General features: G+C 41.2%; 1 protein-coding gene across 3 annotated transcripts in view; it reads right to left on the reverse strand.

Moving 5' to 3' along the window:
- Positions 1-25,116, reverse strand: part of itpr3 (inositol 1,4,5-trisphosphate receptor, type 3) — a 311,298-nt gene that overhangs the window by 130,183 nt on the left and 155,999 nt on the right. For 2 of the 3 annotated variants that reach the window (XM_068057164.1, XM_068057162.1), the window contains exons 8-14: positions 20,956-21,102; positions 19,037-19,132; positions 9,884-9,928; positions 8,865-9,019; positions 5,578-5,677; positions 4,586-4,746; positions 1,455-1,596 (exon numbers count right to left, since the gene is read on the reverse strand). In XM_068057164.1, coding sequence (XP_067913265.1) covers positions 1,455-1,596; positions 4,586-4,746; positions 5,578-5,677; positions 8,865-9,019; positions 9,884-9,928; positions 19,037-19,132; positions 20,956-21,102 — 846 coding nt within the window. The remainder of the gene's footprint in view (positions 1-1,454; positions 1,597-4,585; positions 4,747-5,577; positions 5,678-8,864; positions 9,020-9,883; positions 9,929-19,036; positions 19,133-20,955; positions 21,103-25,116) is intronic. The other variant, XM_068057163.1, reaches the window with a different exon arrangement.

The raw sequence follows: 25,116 nt of genomic DNA on the forward strand, positions 1-25,116 counted from the left end.
GCTTTCACTGGGGTTACTCTGTTGCTCCCTTGCCAACGCAAGCCACTTCAGCTCTCTCTCTCTTCGGATTCTTTCCAGAATATTCTTTCTCTCTCCTCTCTCCCTCGTTCCTTCTCCTGTCTTTGTTTTTCTTCACGTTCCATCTGGAAGGCTCTCTCTTTCACCCTCTCCCTTTCCTCAAATTCAAGTTTCCTCTGTTCCAATTGTATCTTTGCTAATAATGTCCTGTTGGATTCTGTTTCTAATACTGCTTCTGCTTCTTCAGATTCAAGGGAAAAATGGTTGGCCACTGTCCTTAGGAGTTCAGACTTCCTAGCCTTGCCACGTAAAGTGATCCCACACTGCTCAGCCATTTTCCTCAACTCCTCCATAGACAGTGCTTTTAACTTATCCCAAGTTACTTCACCCTGGCTTGGAGAGCTACTCCCTTCAGTTGCAGACATGTTAGTATTCAATCACACACAACCACAAGAAAACATGTATTGAAAACTTGCTCTTTTTGTTTGGGAACAATTTGGCTTCCAACTTCCAATTTCACTCGTTTGTTTGTGGGTAAAATCCAGAATGAGCCCCCACATTTCTGTTATGACCAGGTGCGACATGTGTCTAGGGTCTGTTACTATCTTCACTTGGTTTTATTGTAACAGGGTTTAATTTTAAACACACTGTGTTTTGAGTTCCCCCTTTGTGAATCCTTGTTCATAGCTTTCCAATTATATGGCAAAAAAACCAACACACCAGGTTTTCTCAGGTTTAAAGGAGAAAAGAGAAATTTATTAAAACTTAGACTTAATCTCTAATACGGTTGATACGGATATACGACACGCCCATGCTAGCGTGCACACGCGATGTACACATGCAAATATGGACAAAAAATAGAGGAAAATATAGTAGAGAGGGGTTTGAGGCAATATCAGAAGAGTTTCATGTTTACTGTGCTTTGTGCTCACTTGATTGTAGGTAGTCTTGTTGTTTGTCAGGGCCCAGTGTTCTTCTTAAACCTTGTTCATGTCGGAGACCTCCCTCTTTGAGGTTCACATGTTTTCACAAGATTCAGTTCTGTGGGAAAGAGATGGAGGCAGGTAGGACTGGAGAGGCGGTTCTGTTCCAACCGGGAGCACACTGCTTTCTGAGTCCCAATCCTCTGTTGGAAGTTCAAATTCAAAACCTCCAACAGTCCGTCAGTCATGTGACCAAAATTGGTCTGACCACGTCTTCTGTGTATTGGAGAAGCAACAACTCCGTCCTCATTGTTCCAACACTGTCGGTTACTATGCAAATACTTTTCCAGTCAGGGGCTTTCAGTTTTAAGTTTTAATGCTCATGTGGCAAAATCATGTGTGCTTCAGTCTTGGCAGGTGTTGGGGGTGGGGGGGGGGGGGTTGCCTGACAGTACATATTGTTTTGTTTAACCTTATTCATTACATTGTTACTCATGGTTATTTGTTAAGTACCTGCTTCAGGATATTCTGTTCTCGCATCAGTTTTTGCCTTTCCCTGTTGGGTTTTGTCATGACAATGTCTAGAACATTCTGACCGTTGTTGGCAACTTCCACAACAAAGAAAACAAGATCTTCCAATAATTTGATTGCAAACCTACAATGGACAGAAAATAATGCAAAATCTTTGACACTGATCTCAGAAAGAAAATTCAAAGATCAAAGGAAATAATGTTCACTGACAAAGGTAAATATGCAGAATTGAATACAATCCCGACTACATATGGGTGTATTTGTGCTAACGCGATTTGCCCGCTATGCATGGTGGATGGTAAAACAGTGCAAAAAGTTGACTGAGGCTGCTAGAAGGCTCCATTTTACGACTACCTCCTGCAATTGTTAACGGTGCAAACAGCTGGTGGTGGTTTTAGGCAACTTTAATCAACTGTTCACACTGTCACTTTGGAAGATGGAACACAAGGCTTGAAACATGTGATTGAGGCACACATGGACAGAGCAACACAGTTCTGCAACAAGCCCTTGAGTTGCATTCATTCCAACACACTGTCAAGCTCAACACATGAAACCAGCTGTGAACGTGAAGTTCAAAGTTGCAGATCATGCAGGTTTGGAAAATTGACTCCTCCTCACTTGACAGTTTCAGTCAGCTGTTCACGCTGTTAACAACTACGGGAGGCAATTCGAACATGTAGACTTCCGGCAGTTTCAATCAGCTGATTGGTAAAATTGGGAACAGATAATTAAAGCTGCTTGAAGACCTGACTTTGCCTGAAATAAGCTGAGTTTTTTTTTTAATTGGCAAGTATTGAACTGCACAAAATACCTGGCACACTTAATCGGTTTCAAGCAGCTCCTTTGTAATTGGTGCCTATGCTAGTGACAAATGGTTAGTGCTATGTACCTGATATAGGCAGCTGTCCATGATAAGCATGAACAGTGGGATTTTTTAAAAAAATCACTAATAAATATGACGACTCAAGATGTACAACAATAGGCCTTAATTAGTCTTCCATGAAATTAAATATTGTATATCAGAAGCAAGTCTAGAAATGATACTTATACTGGTCTTGACATGCCAGTAAGAAACTTAATGCTTGGTAGCCTAGGATAATGACAGAAGATGAAGAATGTTATGTTTTTTCTAACATTGCTTGGTACAAATAAAATGGTGTTTGAACAATCAGATATTTTGACTTGTTTTTATAATAGGTGGGGCATGAACAAATTGAATTCTCTTGCAGTGAATCACCGTGTGTCTCCATACCTGTTGCATCCTAGAATTCAGCTGATTCCTAATTGGATAGTAAAGCCTCCAGATCTCCTCAGACAGAGCAAAAGGTGATTGAAAAAACTGAGAAAGAAAAGACTGAAGAAAAGAGAAAAGAAATAATAAACTAACTAAAGAAGAAAAAAACTCCTTAAGAATAAAGGAAAACTTAAAATCTTTCAAGGAGATGATAGCATAACTGAGAAAAAAGTTCATGGTGATTGCACAGGAACCAGCCCATGATCTGTATGGCAGTACTGTTTATATTTAAATGAACACATTTTCCTCTAGCTTACCTAGTGCATAGCATAAACAGAATACATGAAGAGTGACAATATGATCCATATTTCACTTGTAGCTCTATCATTTAATTCTGGAGTTGGTGCTTTTAAGTTATCAGGAGAATCTACAAACAGGATCCAAAGCCAAATCTATGACTGTTCTCATGTGTCCTCTGTATAAACATTACACATATAAAATTTTCTCACTTTCTTTCCAAAGGAGTATAGTAACTTAGGTACAGGTGTAGGTCAATTAGCCACTCAAACTTGTTCTTTCATTCAGTGAGATTGATCTGCAACTTAACTCCATATGCCCAACTTTTCCACACATCTCTTAATACTTTGGCTAACAAAAATCTATCAATCTTAGTTTTAAAATTAACAATTGATCTAGCATCAACTGCCATTTGCAAAAGAGTGTTCCAAACTTTTACCGCCCTTTGCTTGTAGAGTGGTTCCTAATTTCATACTTGAAAGGTCTGACTTTAATTTTTAGACTATGACCACTAGTCTTAGACTTCCCAGCCAATGGAAGTAGTATCTCTCTATCTACTCTATTTCTTCCCCTTAATCTCCTGAAAACTTCGATCAATCACCCCTTAACCTTCTAAATTCCAAGGAATACAACTCTAGTTTGTGTAATCGCTCCTTGTCATTTAACTCTTCAGGTATCATTCTGTTAAATCTCTGCTGCACTCCCTCCTAGGCCAAAAAATCCTTTCTAATGTCTGGTGTCCAGAACTGCTCACAGTAATCCAGATGTGGTCTAACCTACTCTCACATGGCAGTACTTAATTTCCCTATTCCTCACAAAATAGATTTCAGTCACTTTGGAATCTTATTCATAGTCACAGCAAAACAAAAACGCAGAAAACCAGCATAGATTTGCAGCAAGGCAAAAAAAAAAAATTAGAATATGCTCCAGGGAAAAACAATGCTTATCCAATTGCAAAATATATGTTTTGTTTTACAACCTTACCCTACCGAAACTGTATACTGAAATAGTTTTCTCTTCAAAACCAAACCATTACAATTATCTTATCCTACTCCAGGGTGAAGTATTCAGCTTTTTGCTAACATGGGCAAGCTTAATTATTTTGATGCTGTTCAAAATTAAATCTGCCTTCAGCAAGTTGGTGATTTTGCTCTGCATCAAATTCACACCATCAAACATTGCAGCAATCACAGCCGCAGAATAAGGTAGCAAGGATTCACAAAAAAGCTATTCATCTAACCTTGCTTAGCTCACCCATTGGGACTTTTTGGACAAGAGAATTAATCTACAATGCCTCAGGATTTTATGACCAAGGCATTAATGGGATTCTTTCCAAATGAGTAAGACGTGACTGCAGGCAACCTACACTCTGACCACTGCATCTATCAAGCTGGCTATAAGATGGAGCTGCACAAACGCAGCCCCACTTCACAAGCCTTTCCAATTGAAGCTACTTACCTCCAACAAGCGCTTTCCCCAGATAAGTCCGGTTAAGAAAGAAAAATTAATAGTTGGAAATCACAGGATTAAACTTATGAACTATTGGAAGATATACTTCATAGGTGAAAGGTTCTGATGTTACCGTCGGTCATTATGGTTTAAAGTTCCTTGCTCCAACTTTTCAACAATTGTCCCTAGGATTTTACTGGCATCATTTGCAAAGTCCAAATCCCGGATTTCTGAAACTGGAACAGAGACAATGGCAAAGGCTTCTTTGTCTTCCTTGCTCGGGCATGTTCCAAGCTAAAATAAATAAAAATAACATTTTCATGATTACTTATGCTATGCATGCAGGCTAAATCTAGAGATACTTAATATATTTCAATCTGTCCTGCCAATTAATCAATTTAAAATTGTACTCCTACAGTGAATTTCACATAAATGCACACTTGATTGAAGCAAACATTTCCCCTCAGCAGAGTGTGCACCAGGGTCATTAGTAGAACAAATGGCACTCTACAAAAGTAAGTTAATCTTTTTTTAATAAGACAAGTAATTCCAAGAGTCTATTTACCATCCACTTTCATTCTATTGAACTTCAAAACACTAATTACCCTAATTACCCATTCACCCCCATTGTATTAGATCACACTAGTTCACCGCCATTTAGCAAATTCCAATGAACCAATTTAGTTCCCATTAACCCTGCTCCATTACAGAGAATTCCTGATAAATTGAAATGTATAACATAATTCAAAACTAAAACATTCCTTCATTCTTGGAGTATTGTGTTAGTTTTAATTACTTCTTGTGCAAAACTAAGATTGCTTTCTTATTTCCTATCAGAAATTGCAATGAGGATATCCAATGTGTTGACTTTCAGGGTGACATTCCTCTTATTGCACAGATTACATTCAGTGAAACAAATCTGGTATTTTTTCTGAAATCTCATCCGAGTCCATAGTGATTCAGAAAACCGAGTAATTTGCACAGAGATTGCAACAGAAGTATAGGATTGGCACCAATGAGTTATCACTACTGCCAATTTCTAATATGTTGAAAAACGTATTCTATCATTTGAAACTTAACTGTGAAACTTAAAATGAAACAGAGGAACCTGAATTCAATAAATACCATTAGTCTTATTGGTCTCTCTTCATCAGTATCAATAGGAATATTTGTGCTCTGAATCCATGTATTGGTACACAGATGCCGCAACCTCACAAACGAATTCCTGAAATATTGAAGAGAATATTTGTAGGAAATGACTGGCATACGTACATACAAATGGAAGAGTCATTAATTTTTAAAATAACAAATTCATATTTAAAAGGGCTTGTTTTCTGTGTTCATTTTACCAGTGAGAAGTCTCACCTGTCAGCCACAGATTTTGGGATATTGTAGGCATGCTGCCTCGCGATTTTGCACCAAATTAAGGAGAAACGTTGTGAGCAGTGCTTCCACAATTTCCCAATATCCACCTCCAGTTCTGACTTGGGAACTTAGCCCTCCTGTTCAGTAAGCTTATTTATAGGGGTGATGAGTCCACAGATGGATAGAGAAACTGTAGACATCCTGCCCACAATTTTCAGCCCATTTGTATGGAATACTATGGGTAGTGAGTCCGTGATTTCTCAATACATGCTGTGGATAACTGCAAGGCCCTGTCAGCAGCACAGGCTCGGCTCTATCATCCCCGAAGGAATTCCGTTTAGTATAGATTTCCTTTTGATGCTTATTTGAGAGGAAAAACAATGGATATGGGGGAGGGGAATAAGACTAAGTAGACTGGGGTGTGATGGGGCCGAATGGCCTCCTTTTGTGCTATACAATCCTATGATTTTACTGAGAATGCCCAAGCAGGGATTTGTTTCCTTCCTTGAGTTAAAGACAATGCCAAACACTGAGTAAAGAATAGAGTTACTTGGGGTTAAACTCCCCTTGAATCATCACACTTCCATCTTAACCTTATAAGAGCCCCTCTTGTGCCACCTATCCAGAATATATATGTACCATGCAGTGGCGGGTCCCCCCAGCCACTGGTAAAATGCCAGCGGAGGCAGGAAGAGGCCCTTAATTTGCCATCTATGTGGCTCAATTGGGCTCCGGGCTGATGGGCCATCTGCTAGCTTTCCCACCACTGGCAAAATGGTATGGTGGAAGGGAGACATCGGGCATGCCACCCAACGCCTTCCCACGCCATTTTGCCAGCCTTCCCACCTCCCAGCCTGTCCTCAAAGGGCTGGTAAAATTCATCCCAAAGATTTAATAATAATCCTGCAACATACTTGGGTTTTAAAGATAGACATATTGGCCAGAAATTTACCAGCATGCCTTGAGTCCTGACATGGGGACCAATTAAGTGTTCTGAGCCTGCACTGGCAACATTAGGACTGTGGAGGGCATGTTTACCAGCAGCGGTCAATTAAGAGGCTGCTACCAGGCCTGCCATCCAATTAAGGATGGCAGCCTGCCTCTCCAAACTGTCGGCCCAATCAGAAGGTAAGTTGGAACTTTTCTGTCTGTACCAGGGCCAGGAAGGCAGGCCACAGCGATCGGAGAGGAAACTCCTCCAGTGGAGGCGGCAGCGGCCACTGCTGCCGGTGGGCCTCTCCATGGGCTATTGAGCAGCCAGAAAAGAAGGCCCACCACCCCCCTCCACCCCGGGAAGTTCACTGGGAGGCCGTCTCCATGGACCTGGCTGTCACCACACATGGCAGGGGCCCTCCCGACACTGGTAAAATACTGGCAGGGGCGTAAACTGGTTGTTAATAGGCCATTTAATTGGATTAATTGACCGCCTGCCTCTGGTTGGCAGGCAGCCGAACCGTTGCCATTTCCACTGCTGGCACTATCCTGTGGTGGTAGGAAAATAATCCGGCTTCCCTCTCAAAGCCTTCCATCACCATTTTATGAGCCATCTCGCCTCCCAGGGAGCTGGTAAAATCCCAGATACTTGTAGTATAATATTAGTACCTCCATTCCAAACATCAGCACCAAACTCCATATGCTTCCAATGATGTTACTGAAACTATGAATTCATTTTAGGGAAACATAATTCTATTTGGGAAAACATTCAAATTGAAGTGAGAAGAGAGATAGCCTGGTTATAAAGAATAGAATTTGGCTGTGATTTCCAGTTGTTCTTTTGCATTGAAGTGTTTACTTGCATGAGATTGCCAGCTGAAGTTTATTCTGTCAAAGTAGGTATGTGCAATGTGCACATGCAAATGGGACAAATATATGACTGCACATGCAAACATGACTGCCCATCTTCTGAATTACAGCAATGAATTTGGTCCATAGTCATTAGTAATGAAGTTTATTACATTTATAGTGTTTCATATGCAATGCTGACTAAAATACATGGCAATCTTTCCCCAAAATAACTTTGTGATGGGAGCTCAGACTTCTCCTAACTTTGGTGTGGGCACAGACTATTTTCATTCTCATTTTCAGATTTGAAACAGTTGGCACAAAGGGCATTTTTCAAACCCTGGCATCCTGTTGCTCAGGCTGCAGAAGCATTCATATTTTAATGTTTAAGATTCCCTTATTGCAAGTTGATCACCGAATTACTGCTTGCAGAATGGAAATTGGCCTTTCAAAAAAAAAAGTTTTTTTTTAAAACTTTTTGTTTCTTTGGATCAGCACTGCATTTTCTGATGCAGGTGCCCAGTTACATCATTAATGCCATGCCCCATCCATGCAAATGTCCCAACCCTGGAAAATGGGATGAGGTCAGGTACACAAGTGGGTAGGTAGATTTTCCATTGATGTGCCCACAAAAAGCCGCCCCCAGAATTTCAAAGCTAATTAATATTTAATTGGAGCAAGGAATGTCCACCAACACACTGAAACGTCTGAGTCAACAGTAAAAAAAAGACATTATTTCTAGAATTGAATTTTTAAAATTCTTCTTAAGTTCCCAATTGTAACTGCACATGAATCTTGCCAGCATTAGCAAGCACTAACATAATAAATCAGAAGAGATAGGTATGCATAGAACATATTTTTGAAAGGTGATTTACCAGGAGAGATCTGTTTCCACTAGTCAGGAAGTTCCCTTTGGGTGCAGTACAGTTCCCTCATATTCACAGCCAGCTAGGAGATACTGTAACTTAGTGGTGTCAACTACGATGCTCAATCTACTGCGCGAAAACTTTTCTCTATTTCTTTAAAGGGACAAGCCAGGCAAACCTGTATCATCCATACAGGCCAAACAAGTTTAGGCTAATTTAGATTTTAGAATTGTACTATTAACTTAAGCGGTAATTTAGAAACAATTTGGATCCGAAACTTACAGATTTTTTTGTAAGATATAATGGACAGTTTAAATATGAAAGCGAATCAGATAACTAGGTCATCTGACACCTACTGTCAGAATAAAGGCATAAAACTTTCATTTTGAACTTCAGTACCTGGGAACAAATGAGTCGGTTTTTTGCAGAGTAGTTGGATCTTGTTCAAACAGCGATGCAATGTCACTTCCATGGGGCACAGCCACTAGTTTGTACCTGACGTTGTCCCCTGCTTTTCTCTTGCTGTTTCGATTTAGGGTTCTGGATTCTCCCTGCTGAAAGAGTGTAAAGTCCAAATTAAAGAAGTTACTGCTCATTCTTAACACCTAACACAGTGTAGACACAGAACGCTTTCAACTTATTGAATGTTTGATAAATACTGTAAGGGTAGCTTGGCACAAGTATTCTGAAAGGAACAGTGTTGTTTTCTATAATAACTAAAAGGTAAATTTCTCTTTCAATAAAAACTTATTTACCCCATTTGATTCACCCTGATCATCATTTTTCAATCTTTCTGCTCCTTCCTTTTCAAGTAAAGTAAGCAGGTAGCAGTCAGCTGCCATGCTTTGCCAGCACTCCTGTGTAATATAGTACTAGGATTTGCAGAAGTTAACAAGACCCATGAAAGCCACAGTTCACTTTCAGCAGCTTGTAGATGATCTCAATTGGCTAAGACCAGAAACTAGTCATGTTTTGTGTGGAATCATGGGATCGAGTCTACTTCCCACCTTCCCAGTACACAGGAAAAGCAGCACCTTCACAAGTTAATTCCCTGAATGACATCTGATTACTTGCCAGTTTGAGAATTATAATTCTTTTCTTTCTTCGCAAAGGTAAAGACTCTTGCTGGAGCACAGTTCCACAGTGTTACAGCCCTTTGGTACTTTACCCATGTCACCATTCTTCATGTGAGCCTAACAGTGAATCAATGCTATTTAACCTTGAAAAGCAAGCCAGAGCCCAGACTTGTCCTCATTTGACATTAGGAGTCAATGGGATAGCTATGCCTGGAGGGAATCTGACTATTTCCCCCGCCTACCCCAGGGACAATGCAGCCAATTGTACAAGTACAACTTCTGTCTTAATCTAGATATACATCAACATGGAACTAACGTCACAACATTCAAAATAAAACTTACCACAAATTTCGAATCAGAAGCATCTCCCTTGTAAGCTGTGTTTTCCTAAAAGAAAGTTAATATTTAACATTAAAAACTCAGCAATAAAAATGCACAATGATACTGTGATTTATTTTCATGACAAAACTACCTCAGTGAAGGAACAATGATATTTCCAATGAAGATAAGAGTAGTCAGTATTAGACTTATGTCTTTGTTTTGTCTATCCATTTATATCTGAAATAATTACTCAATTTGGTAGACCAGTAACTGGAGACAATGCCTGTCTCCCCTCTGACTGCTGCGTAGAGACAGTCAGATACTTAAAGGGGCAGTGTCTTGGTTGATGTTCATCACAATGATATCATATACAGCAAAGAAAAAGTGAGTATTGATGCCAGCCGCATCATTCTATCAAGTGCACCATTTTGCAAATACACATTTCATAAATGCAGCATCTATTACATCTTGATCACTATACCATAGTGCATGGTGCTTAACTTACGATGTGAAATGCAAACAAGATTAAATGTAACACATTACTTAATTGCGTTGCTCAGAAGACCAGAACAAAGATTGGTTAAAAAAAAGCTGTTCAGTTTGCCCCATCAGCTAACCTACATTTGATTTGCATTGACAATTGGTACCAAACAACAGAACAGGATTTTCTAAAATTTGTTCCAAGAATGTGTTCTGTCTGTTCAACACAAAATAACTTCCTGATCCAACTTATTTAACAATGCACTTTGACTGCACAACAAAACTAGTTTTACCACCAGCATTTCTAAATAGAAAACAGTCTAACATTCTCCCACCTCTTCAAATTACACACCTATTACAAATTAGATCTCTTCAAATTACACTTCTCTCTGTAGAAAATGCCTTACTTTTCCATACAACTCAGTGCAATCAGCAGAATTATGTGGTTTACTTACAATATTCCCTTTAAGGTCCCTGGACTGACAATTTGGGTGGATAGAGAGATGGATAAGCTCAGCTGTAACATCGTTATTGAGAATTAATCTTTATTTTCCAGCAAATTCATTACACACTTTACAACAATGTTCTTGGTGTACCACATGCTTGCTTTGCATCTGCCGCCCATCCCCACCAGAAGAGTAATGGGTTCCACTGCTCTAAACTTCTATGCCACAGGGTCATTTAAGGCTACATCTGGAAACATTTGTAACATTAGTTATTTGGCTTTGCACAGATGCATAAAACAAACTACAGATACATTACTTGTTGGATGTGGCAAACACCTTACCAATGGATGTTTCTCATCAGTGTGAGAAAGCCATGCACTTTTACTGGGTGGTAGGTGTAAGATTACTTGTTCCTTTGGTATAGGAACTATAGGAACTATAGTCTCACAGGACTACAAATAATATCCAAAGAAAACATGTTGTTTTATTATAACTTAACTAGAACATACATATATATATATATATATCTACTGCAAGAGACACATCCACAACTCGGTCATGTGTGATGTGACATCACTTCCTCCGGTGACCTTCACTTACAGCTTCTTAAGATGGTCCTTTTAAGGTCATCCCACAACATCCCCCTTTTATCCAAAGATAAAAAAAAATGTACAGTATACAATGATGTTGCGGTTTGGACGAAATATACATGATTAAAACAAAACATTATTTACATGTAAACAAGTTTAACACCCTATAAAATATAGAGGAGGTTTACTTATTCATCCCGAACATGTTATTGTAAACCTCTTCCCAGAGCTGAGCTCATCTTGATGAGTCCTCTGAGACTCTGGTAACTCAGAACTCTGGTTAGCATGTTCTTCCTCTGTGCTTGTAGCCTCTATACGTTCATCTTCAGACATTGTCTTTGAAAATGTCCGCGATGCCACAGGGTTGTCACATTTAGTGTTGTCGTACAGCTCTCTTAGTAGACTTCAGTTCCGTTTCAGAATCGCACCATTCTGGACCCTGTATGATTTGGGCTGGTCATATATCCGAGCAGCCTCTGCAGAATACTAAGTTCCTGACACATGATTGAGGACTCTGACCTTCAGTCCTACTCACAATCGAACTAATTCTGGTCCTGCTTGCATGTCATAGAACACCTTCACCTTCCCTTGTTTGGAAAGCTTAGAAAAATGATGACTGGCAACATCACCAATCACCAGCAATCCCTCTGGCCTCGGGGTACTTGCTGCAATGAACTGAAGCCTGAGGAAAGGCTCACAGTCGTATTGTTTCTTCGCGTCAAGGTTCCCAGTCTTTGTGAGTTCATTTACATGGGTCAATCCAATACAATTTGATTGGGAACCATTGTAGGCAGTCAGCCTAGCTGAGGTGAGTCATACCATAGATTCCCATTTATTTAAGTAAATGTCCTTCAGTATACAGATGGGTAGAATATTTGCATTTGCTCCAGTGTCAATTTTTACTCTGGGTTTATGCTTGCCATTCTTCTGCGGACATATAATCCCAATCATGGTGAATGCCTCAGATTGCATTATAGCATTGACCAGCTGATCCAAATTAGCTATGTGAAATGCTTGCTCATTGTTTGCACGAGTGCATTCTTCACCTGTGTCCTCCTGGCAATCTGTCTCTCTGCTGATCTGATGTACCTGCTTGGGCTTTTGTTGTGTGTTTGCATACCTTACCTGCCTGTCTTGCAGACGTTCTCTCTGCATGTGATCTGCCATCATTCCTGTATGCAGAATCTGAGCTCAGCCCTCTGCACTTGCCTTGCCCAATGTCCTCACAAGCCACGAGCTTTACACTGGTCCCGGTACGCTGGACAACTGCAAAGTGGGTGAGTCAGGCCGCATTTGTCACAAGGCTTAACAGACTTCTGAGAATTGTTTACCATACCAATTGTTGTAGCCACCCCCAACACTTGTAACTGCTGGCGCCCAACCAAGATGGCTTCAAGTTTCCTTCCATCAGTAAGTAGCGCATCTATGGTGTTCCCTTACTTCTTTTCTAGCAGATATTTTCGAAAGGCCTCTAGTGGGGTAGACACTCTATAACCCGTTACGACAATTCGACATCTGCGAAATCACATTCCTGAGCTTTGTGTCAGCATCTTGCAACAAACTGGTCAATGGACTCATCGGGCCTTTGCCAGTTGGTCACAAGCTCAAGCCTGTGTACTCAGGAATTGACCTTCGCCTTGAGTTGCTCCTCCAGGAATATCCATATCTTGCTAGGGATCTACTGATCATCAGCTGACACTCCTGATGTGTTGATCCATTGCAGGCCCTCGTTGCCCAGTGCGATCTTGGATTCCCCAAGGTATCAATGAGTGCAGCCAAGTCACCGTACATTCCCCTTCCCACAATGTAAAAACTTTCTCATCAGGAAAAATTTTCAGTTGATAAATGCATAGTTAGTGATCATAAATGTCAGATAATACTTGGTACTGCTTGCTATTCAGAAATGCCACAGTTCTTTAATGTTGAGACAGTCCACTATACCATCAATCTTTGCAGCTGAAAAGATAGTGTCTGGATGGCTCCTTGGCTCAACAGTAGCACACTTGCTTTTGAATTCAAAGGTTTATGTTCAAGCCTCACTCCGGAGAATTTAGCATGTAATCTAGACTGGCACTTCAATGCAGCATTGAGGGGGTGCTGCACTGTCACAGGTGCTGTCTTCCAGATGAAATGCTAAACCAGAGCTTTGTCTGCCCACTTGGGCATAAAAGGTCCCACGGCACTATTTGAAAAACAGCAGGTGAGTTCTCCTGGTGTCCGGATCAATATTCATCCATTAACCTTATCAGAAAACAGATTTTCTGGCTATTTACCTTGTTGCTATTTGTGAGACCTAGCTTTGTGCAAAATTGGCTGCCTCGTTTCTTTACATTTGCAACAGTGACTATACTTCAAAGTGTACTTCGTTGGCTGTGCGGTGCTTTAGAACATCCTAAGGCCGTAAAAGGCACTATATAAGTGCAAGTTCTTCTTTCCTGCATTCCCTGCAGATCAAAGCTACTCTCTGCAGCAATGGCTTATGGCCCCAGTTCAGTAACCTAGGAGATTGGTGAGCATTGAGGTTCATGGTGCCACCAGAATCATTATAGAACAGACAACTAAGGCAGAATTTTATTCAAGCATGTGGGGTGGGGCAAACAAATTGACAGAGTGGCCTTTCCTGACATTGCCCAGGCGCTCTGCCATTTGTCTGGGGCGGAGAAGGCTGTGGACAAATTAATGGCCACTTAAGGGTCTCTTCCCACCTCCATTTCAATTTTGTAGAAGGCAGAGGGGCCCGTCGCCATAGGGAGACACCACCAAGTAAAGCCTGGTGGCCTCCTAGCAGGGTTGGGGGGGCTGGTCCTTCCTTTAGGGGCAATCCAGGGCCCCCGGAAGGCAACCTCAGTGACGATCACCACAGCACCCCCCCCATCCTCACACATGCTGTTGCCGGGGCTGCCTCAGTGGCCCTGGTAACTCCGACCCCAATCACCTGTCCCAAGGTCTTCTCTCTTCTTGCTACTGCCTCCTGCAGTACCAGCAATGGCCACTGCTCCCAGTGGCGCTGCCAGTACTTCAGAGCTGCCAGCCTTCCGATTGGCTGACAGCTGTGGAGGTGGGAGCTCGTTTCTTGAAGGACGGTGGGTAGTTAATTGCCTGACCGTCGTTAAATAGCTTCCGAGGTCTGATAGAAGTCTCCCCCTACCTTCTGGCCCGCCACCAGGAATAAAATGCAGCCCCTAGTATTCTGACAGCACACTTCAGGTGCCAAGAGGAGCTCTACAGTACAGTTCAGCTAGGGTGTGTAGAATCATACTGGTATCCTGCACAACACTGCTCTTTAAAGTGGATTTCCAGTGCATAACCAGTCAGAGAAGGAGGAAGGAACAAGACTGACAATTAACTGCGAATCTACTGTCAGGCTGCCAGACATCTACAGGGTGCTAAAATGGGACAGCTTATCCTAACTATTACTTGTGACCACTGCTACAATAGTTCTATTCCTATATTGCCCCCTTTCAGAAACACTAAATCCTTCTTATTTGGCTCTCTCATTTCATATCTATCATTTCTGTAACATACTCTAAGGTATTTGTCCACCTAGCCAAAAAGCAATCTGTAAATCTAATATGAATTTTTCAAGAAAAGGAATCTGTTCATCTTTTTGTTCCACCATGCTTCCCCTTGGTGCCTGCAACTATGTACTGTTTCATTCTAATCTCCTAGTTCTCTCCTCAGTGCTCCTTCAGTGTCAGAAGGGCATGAAGTGGCTGGCGTAAAGAAGTCTTTTGTTACTGATGTGGCCCTTATCTCAGGGCAGCTAAAGCCAAAGAACACCTGGCAGGCACTGTGTCTCCTCCACTTCTGTAAAGGAAGCAAGGCCCTCATGGACTTCAACTGTGTCACCATTTGCAGCACAATCTGGGATACTGTCCCAAGTGCCTGTACATATATTTAGTGCTTCACAAGCATCCTCCTTCAAAATGCCCAGGGAGCAGGGTTCTGAGCTTCCTCAACCGATAGTAAACATCTGCTCACCTTCCTGTGAGTCATCTTCCACCGTCAAGTGCTCCTGGCCACTTGTACTTTGTGTCATCCTCGCACTCCTCTCATGCTCACTAATTAATACTCCCACGGGTGATGCTTAAGGACAAAATGAATGCAGGTGTCTGTGAACTCCTCAACTCATTTGCACTTTCATAGTTGCCATGCAAGAATTTTTGCTTCACTCTTTCCACATTTACTTTCCCTTTGCAATACTCCTCTCACCATGCATGGTCCTCTGCCTGTGCTTCTCTTGAGAAAACCACTTGTAGAAATCCAAGGGTTGCCTAGGTCAGTCAGTTCTGATTTTTCCCTTCATAATATGGAACTTCCACAACTGCAGCAAGCTTGAGATTGAGAACTTGCTACATTGGGAACAGTGAGCATGGATCTACTTTCCATGTGAGCAACATAAAGGCATTCACATTTCCTCCACCATCATGCTTTTTAAATCCTTTAATTGGTGCTATGTTATTCAGAATTTTTTTACTATACATTCCAAATATTTCCTTTTCTCAGATTTTCTCAGGAAACAGAATGACACTAAATATCATATTACAAGCAATATAGAAATTCAAGTTTGTCTTATTGTGTTCCTGACAAAGCTGCACATCAATGAGACAGGTGGATTAATGAGATTTAGGGCAATGTAAATTACGTGAGAAAAAGGAATGCTTTGAACCTTATGGAAAAACTATTGAACCTATAAAAGGGATTTAATCAAATTACACAATTCACCGATGCACAGATACAGGGAAATAACATTCAACAGGAAGATAAATACTTACGTACGTAACAAGTTGAAGCAGGCCCAGGACCCAGTGTTCATTTGACACACAGACCAGAGGTTAATGGTTAAAATAAGTCAGGTTTATTCATCCACGCCATTTCTGGCTTTAAGTGCAGTGATGAATAAAATAGCAACAGGGATTATTTTCTAGCATATATCTTCTCACTCTCAGTTACTTCCTCCCCAAACTGGTGCCTTCAATGGAACTATTTCCCTGTCTTTTATCTTTACTGACTTTGAGTCGTTCCTGATTAAAGGTATTTAAGATCAACAATTTCTTGAATCTATATCGCTGTGCCTTCATCATTCTGGCATTTGTATAACTTCTTACCCTTATCACAGCAACACAGAAAAACAGGAGCAAGAGTAGGCCATTCGGCCCTTCGAGCCTGCTCCGCCATTCAATACCATCATGGCTGATCATCCAAACTCAGCACCCTGTTTCCGCTTTCTCCCCGTATCCCTTGATCCCTTTAGCCCAATGAACTATATCTAACTCTTTCTTCCGTGCTAGAGAATTCCACAGGTTCACCACTCTCTGGGTGAAGAAATCCCTCCTCATCTCAGTACTAAATGGCTGACCCCTTATCCTTAGACTGTGACCCCTGGTCCTGGACTCCCCCCGCCATCTGGAACATCCTTCCTGCATCTAGTCTGTCCAGTCCTGTTAGAATTCTTCTAAACTTTAGCGAATACAAGCCTAATCGATCCAATCTCTCTTCATACATCAATCCTGCCATCCCAGGAATCAGTCTGGTGAACCTTCACTGCACTCCCTCCATAGCAAGAACATCCTTCCTTGGACAAGGAGACCAAAACTGCACACAATACTCCAGATGTGGTCTCACCAAGGCCTTGTATAATTGCAGCAAGACATCCTTGCTCCTGTACTCGAATCCTCTCGCTATGAAGGCCAACAAACCATTTGCCTTCTTAACTGCCTGCTGCACCTGCATGCTTACTTTCAGCGACTTAATCTCTTATCACAATACAAAACTCTTAAAAGCCTATGTCTCACATTTAATCTCTCTCACACTCTGTTACAAATGATATGACCAGTCCATTAAGATATATAGCAGCATTCAACAAAATTATGCTGCCTAAGTATGCAATGTGGTATTCAGGAAATAAGAACCAGTATCTGACCTTGTGCAGACTTTAACTTCTCACCTTAATTCTCTATTCCCAGCTCTCCAGAAACACCCTTGAATCCTCCACAACATTTGCTTCAATGGGTTTCCTTGGTCACTTATTTCATTTGTCTCTTATGCTTGATGGCAAGGCTCTGCCTGAACCCTCCACTTCTAACTTTTAATTATTATCATTTATAACAAAAAGTTCTGTGGCTACCTGGCTTTTAACTTGGGGACAGAAAGAGAACTAAGAGAGAAAGGAAGGGTGACTATATAATGTTGATTTTCCAAATGTTGTAAGCATAAAAAGAATGCTTTGAATGCCATCGAAAAGCTTTTACTCCTTTAAGTATAATATAGTGAAGTGTAAGCACAGCTAAATAGGTCTACAGATTCTTGACAGAATGATTAGCAAGCCTATTACAACTGCATCAAATGAATTTCACCTCAACTGATGCAAAAACACAATCGGTGAAGTCCAAGCCTAGGGGAGGTGGAATTCAGGGAAAGCTGTGATGCTGGTCAGAATTTGGGGTGGAACATGGATCTACTGGGTTTCCCCCCCCATTTAACTTACCCTGCAGATACTGATTGGGGCGGTGGTCTAGCATCTTCTACCCACTCCTATGTTCCAACAACATTTCAGGAATGTATCTCAGTGGGTTCCTGGGTTTCACTGGAGATTCCATTTGTTGCATCTCCCTTCTGCCTAGCAGTTCTCAGATCTACTGAGAACAGCATTGGGTTCCATTGTGAGCATAGAAAAAGCCCAGAGATGTGATTTAAAAAAGCTAATAGATTCAAAGGGATTGATCATGTTTGATGTGCCATCCTCGGGCCTCTGTGGGATCTAAGTAATTTTTTAAATATTAGCCCCTTGTCCTGATAAAGGCTTCCAATGGGACAAATGCCTCTAAAGCAGTGGATTGTTCACCCTAATTATTCCAATAATCCTGCTCCAAAACAAATCCAAAGCAGTGAACAAAAATGCCACTCTGCCATAGATCTGCCACCCTAAACTGTATGCAGAACTTCTAGGATCCACTGCACAAGTTGCAACTCTATGGAGGATTCTGCTCCCTGCTTATTATGCATTAGTGCAAATAATCTTTTGATCTTCCAAAGCCTTGTTTATGTACTGTGTGTATGTTTTGTTCCGTGTTCTTCCTCCTATTAAAAGTATCAGGGGCATCATGGAACAGAAACATCATGTGGAAGAGTGGACGCAGCTTTCAACATAAGCCATACGCTCAAAGGTCACTTTAGAATTGTCAGAGAACTATGCAGTTTTACCAGCTCAAAAGCAACTTCGCAAGACCCAGAATGTTCAGATTTCTACCTGTTAACATAGCCGATAAATACATCTCCAGGCAATTTACTTTTTAGAAATATTGACATCTTTCATCATTCTGGGTGTCCATCAAACACCTTTACAACTGGCTAGGAGACATTGCTGAAGTTTATAATGTTTTCATTACACTGGGATCAACAGCCAGAATGCAAAGCATGCCAATTTTCATTTACAATAATGGCAGCTTGCAGAAGATGCATCAATAAGATAGCTCAGCCAAGCAATTCTTTCCTAGTTAAGAATCAAGTATGGCAGATATCCAAGAGGCTGCTTTTGGATTCTCAGCTTGCAGATAGTTTCAATTTTTAAAAAAACTCTTAAAGAGTTTTACTGTATACAGAAAGTACTTTCTCTCTCCAACTTAGCACTAGTCTTTAAAGCAAAATGATAAGCACACCTCAGCAGCCAGGTAATGACCTGTAGCTAAATGTTTGAACCTGTAGAGGCTGTTCCAATGGCCAGCACCTCCTCTGCAGGGATCATGGTGGACAACCTACAAGAAAAGAGAGATAGGTCATTATTATAAACAAAAGGCAGTCAGCAGTATTACATAGATTGTATACAGTCTACATTGAAGAGGCAAATGACGAGTCACAAGTTAATGTCCCAAGGATGTGCGACAGAAGTCCCTATGGGCTAGATATTCGTCTCAGATAGTGGCATAAAACAGGTGATATCAGATTGGCTGCCCCTATACGCAATGCCTGATACTCAGTTCCATTGCAGTCAATGGAATTAAATATCAGGTATTGCATGAAACGTCAGCCGATCCGACAATGACCATTTGGCGCCACCGCTCAAGATGAATTTCGAGCCCAATATATCTCTAAGGTGACCTTTGCTGGAATATATTTTGTATGGTCTGCACAGTAAGAACAGGGAATGGATAAGGAAGGGGCAACCATTGTTCTCCCACCTGGCAGAAAAGAATGATCTACTGGTAAACAGGGACCTTTTCCAAGCTAGCTTGTCGTTGGCTATACAAATGAATCACCAAGTATCTTAGAGGGCCTGTGAGCGCATGGGAACGTGTCTCCTTGCAGCCCCCTGCTGTGCTCCTCTGGTCTCCTGCTGTCCAGGAAGTTGCATCTGCTGCAGTTCATCGTGGCAGCTCTGTCCAATGACAGAGTGGCCTGTCCCCATCTGTGCCCCCTCAGCTGGGCCTTGAACATTTACTAGGCCTTCCTGTGCCAACTCCAGCTGCCACAGTGATGCCAGTGGGCTCACATCCCTCTCTGGTTTCCTGCCACTCTTCACTGTGACATTAAACTCTTCCAGCTGCAGCAATATCCACATTGAGACACGTCTGAAGCAGCTAAGCTTTATTTGCTGCCTCTGAATTAATTTAATCAGCCCTTCCCATAACCCTCATAGACCTCCACACTGCTCACATCTTCACAACCCTGTTGTGTTCCCCCCCACCAAGACATTTTCCCTGTTCTCAGTCTTTAAAAATTGCTGCCTGCTACTGACAAGCCTGTTAATGAGCTCTTTAATGAGCTCAACAGGCACATAATTAGAGGTGAGCAAGCATCTGACCTCTTCACTCCCTGCCGGCGGCACTTTGAAAATAACATTGTGTTCCGGAGGCAGTGGGACACAGTGCCGACCTCAGAGAATGCGATATTCAAATTGTGCTCACAGCCGTTCGCGCTCTCGACAAGGTTTGACAATCCAGCCCCTGGTGTCTGTTGAATTACTAAATGTTGTAATGTATCCTCTTTCACCTCAATGAACTCCAGCAGAATTTAGTTCTGCAATTGATAATTAGGCATCAGAATAAGCACTTCAAGTTTTTATTTAATAAATAGCCCCTTTGTTTCCTTTTCGTTCTTTATCTCCAACACCCCTGCTGAGTTCAGCTGTTACAAGTGCAGAAAGAATTCCTTCTCCTTCAGTTGTAGCCAATGCCCACAGGTACAGGATCGCTCAAAAATATCCCTTGAGGTAACAGCAGCTTGTCTGGAGTTAATCCTACATTTCATTCATTCTGCGATAATATTTCATGCCATTGAAAGTGAATTATAGCTAGTTATAAAGTAAATTAGTTATAAACCAGTTAGGGCTGTTTCAGGATGGAAATGGTTCCATGGTATTAGCTTTTCTAAGTGCACAATTTCATGAAGGCATACCAGGGAGAATTGAATCTAGGTGATTCTACTTATGGAGTTTTATTTTTGACTTCATCTAAATGCTAGTATAGACACACACATTTTCATCACAAACAATTATTTCAGATAAAATAAAAAATATATGGCTTTGTTTGTGGAATATATGTAACACACAGAGGAACATTTCCCCCGCAGTCAAAATTACCTCAACCTCCCAGAGTGCATTTGAGCTTGTTGCTGAGGTGGCAGATTGACGCAGTGTTGTACGCAGAAATACATGCAGCTTCGATTTGTATTCATCGCATGTAAGAAACTTCTCCTGTTCTGCATGGAACAGCCTTACCACATCACCCTGCAAGGAGGAGAATAAAATAGTCACATCCAAGAAAAGAAAGCTCTAGATTAATTTGGGTAGGACAGTGATTCTCTCCTGTCAACACTGTCTTTTATCATGAAGTAAAAAAGGGATGTGGAAAATTTAGTGACAGATTTTTCTGAAAAAGTAATGGTATCTGAACGACACGTCATCATTAATGCACAAAGCGGCCAGGAACTGGTGGCAAGGCAGAAATACCCCATGAATTGCGAATCGTCATGAGTTGCTGGCTGATTTGTGCCACGCCACCAGTAATTTCGCAAAAATGGCAACCTGCGCTTAACCTCCCCAAGATTTTCATGAAGTTTGTTGCACTTACACATTAATTGCTCATTAAACTTGGCACAGGACATTAAGCCTGAATAATTGTAAGAGTGAATACCGTCTTAACAAAGTGAAAACTGTTAATGATTGTCAATCCACCTTGCTAGCCCAGAAAGTAAATAATTATAAACGCACTCTCATTCCTTAAGGCTGCGAATTGTATTAGGCGATTTGAAAAATGCTAAATTTTAAATTTTTGCATTTCTTTTTTTACTTTTTTCTCTCTTAATCCAATCCTTCTTTCCCTCCCTTTATTTCTCTTTCTGTGCCTTATCTGACATTGAATTCACCCATTCCAATTCATCCTCCTTCTCAGTCCTTTCTCTGTTTATTTCTCAATCTTTTGATCTCATTGGTCAGGTGAGACACTGTTTGTCCCACTGTTCACCAAGGTCCCAGAGTCCCCAGTTTCCTCACTGCGCCACTATCAGCTCGCATTTCCAGCAACTTTATGGGCAACAATTTTTAAAACCTAAACATTTAATTGTACAATTGTACATGTCTCACAAATGGGGCACATCGTGAAATGCCTCACTCCAGCAAAATCTGGCCCATTGTGATGGAGTTTTCTTTACAACTGAGAAATCAGGGTGACATGCCAATTAATGACCATTGTACAAGATGTCACCAAAGTTTTAAAAATTATAGAATAAGGGAGTAGTGACACCAGGTTTAGGTTGCTAAAACTTGAAAGATGTAGAAGTGGAAAGAGACTAAGAGGTTCCATCCTTTTGAGCATCTGGGAAAGAATGAGATAACTATGAGTCTTGGTTTCACAACAGTGGGGTGCAGGAAGTGGAAACATTATGTAGGAGGGCAGCTTTGCAGCTTAAATGGAACAAGAGAGGAAAGTTCAGAAGACAACTGACCATGTTAGTATCAATAAAACAGCAAAAGACAATGAAGGTTGCAACAGAAAGAGGTTGGATGCTAGAGGTGACAGATCATTTGCCAGAAGCTTCATCACCATGAAAATAACAGCAACTCAAATGATCAAAGCCACTTTCAATGATTCTGAATTTTTGTCCTGTTTGCATGTCCTATAAAATAATAAATAGGAACTCTGGACAATAATACCATTCTAGCAGGGTTGTGCACATTGGAGTCGAGTTCTCTAAATTGCACTTACCAATATCACAGATTATCTTTCCCTACTGATCACTTGGATTATACGAATAAAAACTGACAATTTTACTTGATTTCTGTTTAGCTGCCAACATTGTTGTCAATGACACTGGAGACACAGGTGTCACGGGCTTGTAATTATTTTTCTCCTAGGATTAAAAACAATGCGTCTGCCTTTTCGACTCTGTGAAAAACAGTGCACCTTTAAGAGAGAGAAAGTTCTGGAATTTCTAAGGCACAGTGTGCCAGCAGCTGCATTTTTGCTGCCTAGGCGACAACAGGAGAGAGAGGTCACATGGTATAATGTTTCCCCTTAACTGTGTGTAAAACTGGTGTTATGGCCAGGTGAGAAGGGGTCTAGGGGTTCCCTCTCAGCCTTTGCCTCGTTAAACCGTAACAGGATTTAATGTTAAAACATTGTGTTTTTAGCTCCCCTTTAGTGAATCCTTGTTCACCGCTTTCCAATTGTAAGGCAACAAAATCAATTCAGACAGGTTTTATTAGATTTAAACAAGAAAGGTATAAGTTTATTAATTTTAAACTCTAATCTGGTTAATGACCACGACTATGCGACGCGACCACGCTCGCGTGCATACGCGATAAACACACATGCAGATAGAGACAGAAAAAATAGAAAGAATAAAGGGGAAAAGTTTGAGGCAATATCTGGTAGTTACAGTCCCTTAAGTTCAATGTGGAGTCTTCGGTTGCCGGTAAGTCTTGCAATTCGTTAGAGCCCAGTTCACGCTTCAACTTGTTCCGATGTAGGAGACTTTTCTCTCTTGAGGTTTATGTGTCTTCCGTGGGTCCGGTGGCTAGGGAGAAAGTGAGAGAGAGAGAGAGAGAGAGAGAGAGAGAGAGAGAGAGAGAGAGAGAGACTTCCTTGTTCCAACTTCAGTTGCACACAGCCTTCTCAATTCAAACTGTCCTGTGGCTAGTTCAAAAAAACCTGGACCACCTAGTTAGTCATGTGACCAGCTGGTTTAACCAGTCCTGGCTTTGTGGATTGGATCATTTCAGCAGACCCTGGAATGCAAGCTTCCTTACACCTTCAATGTATGGTGATCAAAATCCATTAGGGTCAAATGGAGCAGGGAATCGTCCTTTGTCTCCACAATCAGCGTCTCTTAGTATGCAAATGTCCTTCCAGCCCAGTGTCTGGTGATCTTCAAATAAGTCATTTCTTCACTCCAGCAACATATGACAAAATTAATGTGCCTCATTCTTGGCAGGTGGGGGTCTGCATGATACTGGCAAAAACCGGCTGAAGCCAGCAAGCTGTACTGAAAAGAAAGAAGCTGTTTATTCTTTCTCAGCAGAAATTCTACAAGGAGTCTCAGGACCTAGTGAATTCCCTAAGGAAAGAAGAAAAGCCTTTTTTCAAGAAACCGTTTTTATTGTTGAAGAAGCCATTGATGCCTACTGCATCCAAAGAGTTGAATGTAAGAATCGACTACTGCATCAAATCCACATGAAGACTTCAAGTGGCCTTTGACTATTTCCACATTAGAATACCTCATCCACCAGGAACGTAATCTACAAAGACTTACTTATTTTATTTATTCTTAAGAGACAGATAATTTTTTTAAAAACACTTTTTTAAAAAATGGTTAACTACTGTTATTTTTGAGTGTATGTGTGTGAATAGGGGAGTTAGATTAAGATGTTATGAAGTCTTTAGACATAGGTTTATCTTAATAGTGATTAATATTGAGTTTTTAATAAACAGTTAATTTGTTGTTGTCTCAAGATCCCTAGTTTGGTCTGTTTCATTCTGGGGTTACTAGAGTGTTTAATTTGGCTGTTTTCCGATTCGGTGTGAAAGCTTAATAATATTCTGTGACCTGTGGAGTGACGGAACTGAATTGACAGTGTGTTGCTCCCGCCGCAGTCGTAACACCATTGTAAAAGGGGGTGCAAGAATGAGGAATTTATAAGGGCATAATCCTGCGCCCACTAATTCGGGTTGTAACTAAAGTCATCAGGGCCATTTATTAAGTCAGCCGCTCCAGACTTCATGTCAGTTTTAGGGCCCTGCACGAATTTTAGAAACTGTTTGCTTTATTTGTTTAAATGAGTCAAAGCTCCCGAACTCCAACTGTTTTTACAGGCTTGCCAGTGGCCTAACCAGTACCTCTTAAAGGAACTGGCACTTGTTTTTTTCAACTTATCTTAATGTGCAGCCAGGAGGAGAGTAAGGGCTTCTCCCTGGAAGGGGGTTAAAAATAAAATTGGAAACCTGACCCTAACTCTCCTCCAACTCATCGACTTCCAGTTTTATCAGAGGCAGGTTTGGGTCCAGTGACGAACTTGTTCTCCTCTGGTGAGATCCAAATTTAAATATTGTAATGAGCCTGCATGACTCACATTTTACCTCTATTTTAAATTTTATGCAGGCCGGCTGGGTTTCCCAGGCCTCAGGAAACCCAGCAGCTGAGGGAGGTGAGAATGGATGGACCGAACAGCTAAGTGCCTTTGCAATACTGCTTGTGGACCAGGAGGAGGAGGAGTGCTTTCCCCCTGGCCCTCAAACAAACCAAT

Source organism: Heterodontus francisci, chromosome 25 (genome assembly GCF_036365525.1).
Source record: "Heterodontus francisci isolate sHetFra1 chromosome 25, sHetFra1.hap1, whole genome shotgun sequence".
Classification (NCBI taxonomy): domain Eukaryota; kingdom Metazoa; phylum Chordata; class Chondrichthyes; order Heterodontiformes; family Heterodontidae; genus Heterodontus; species Heterodontus francisci.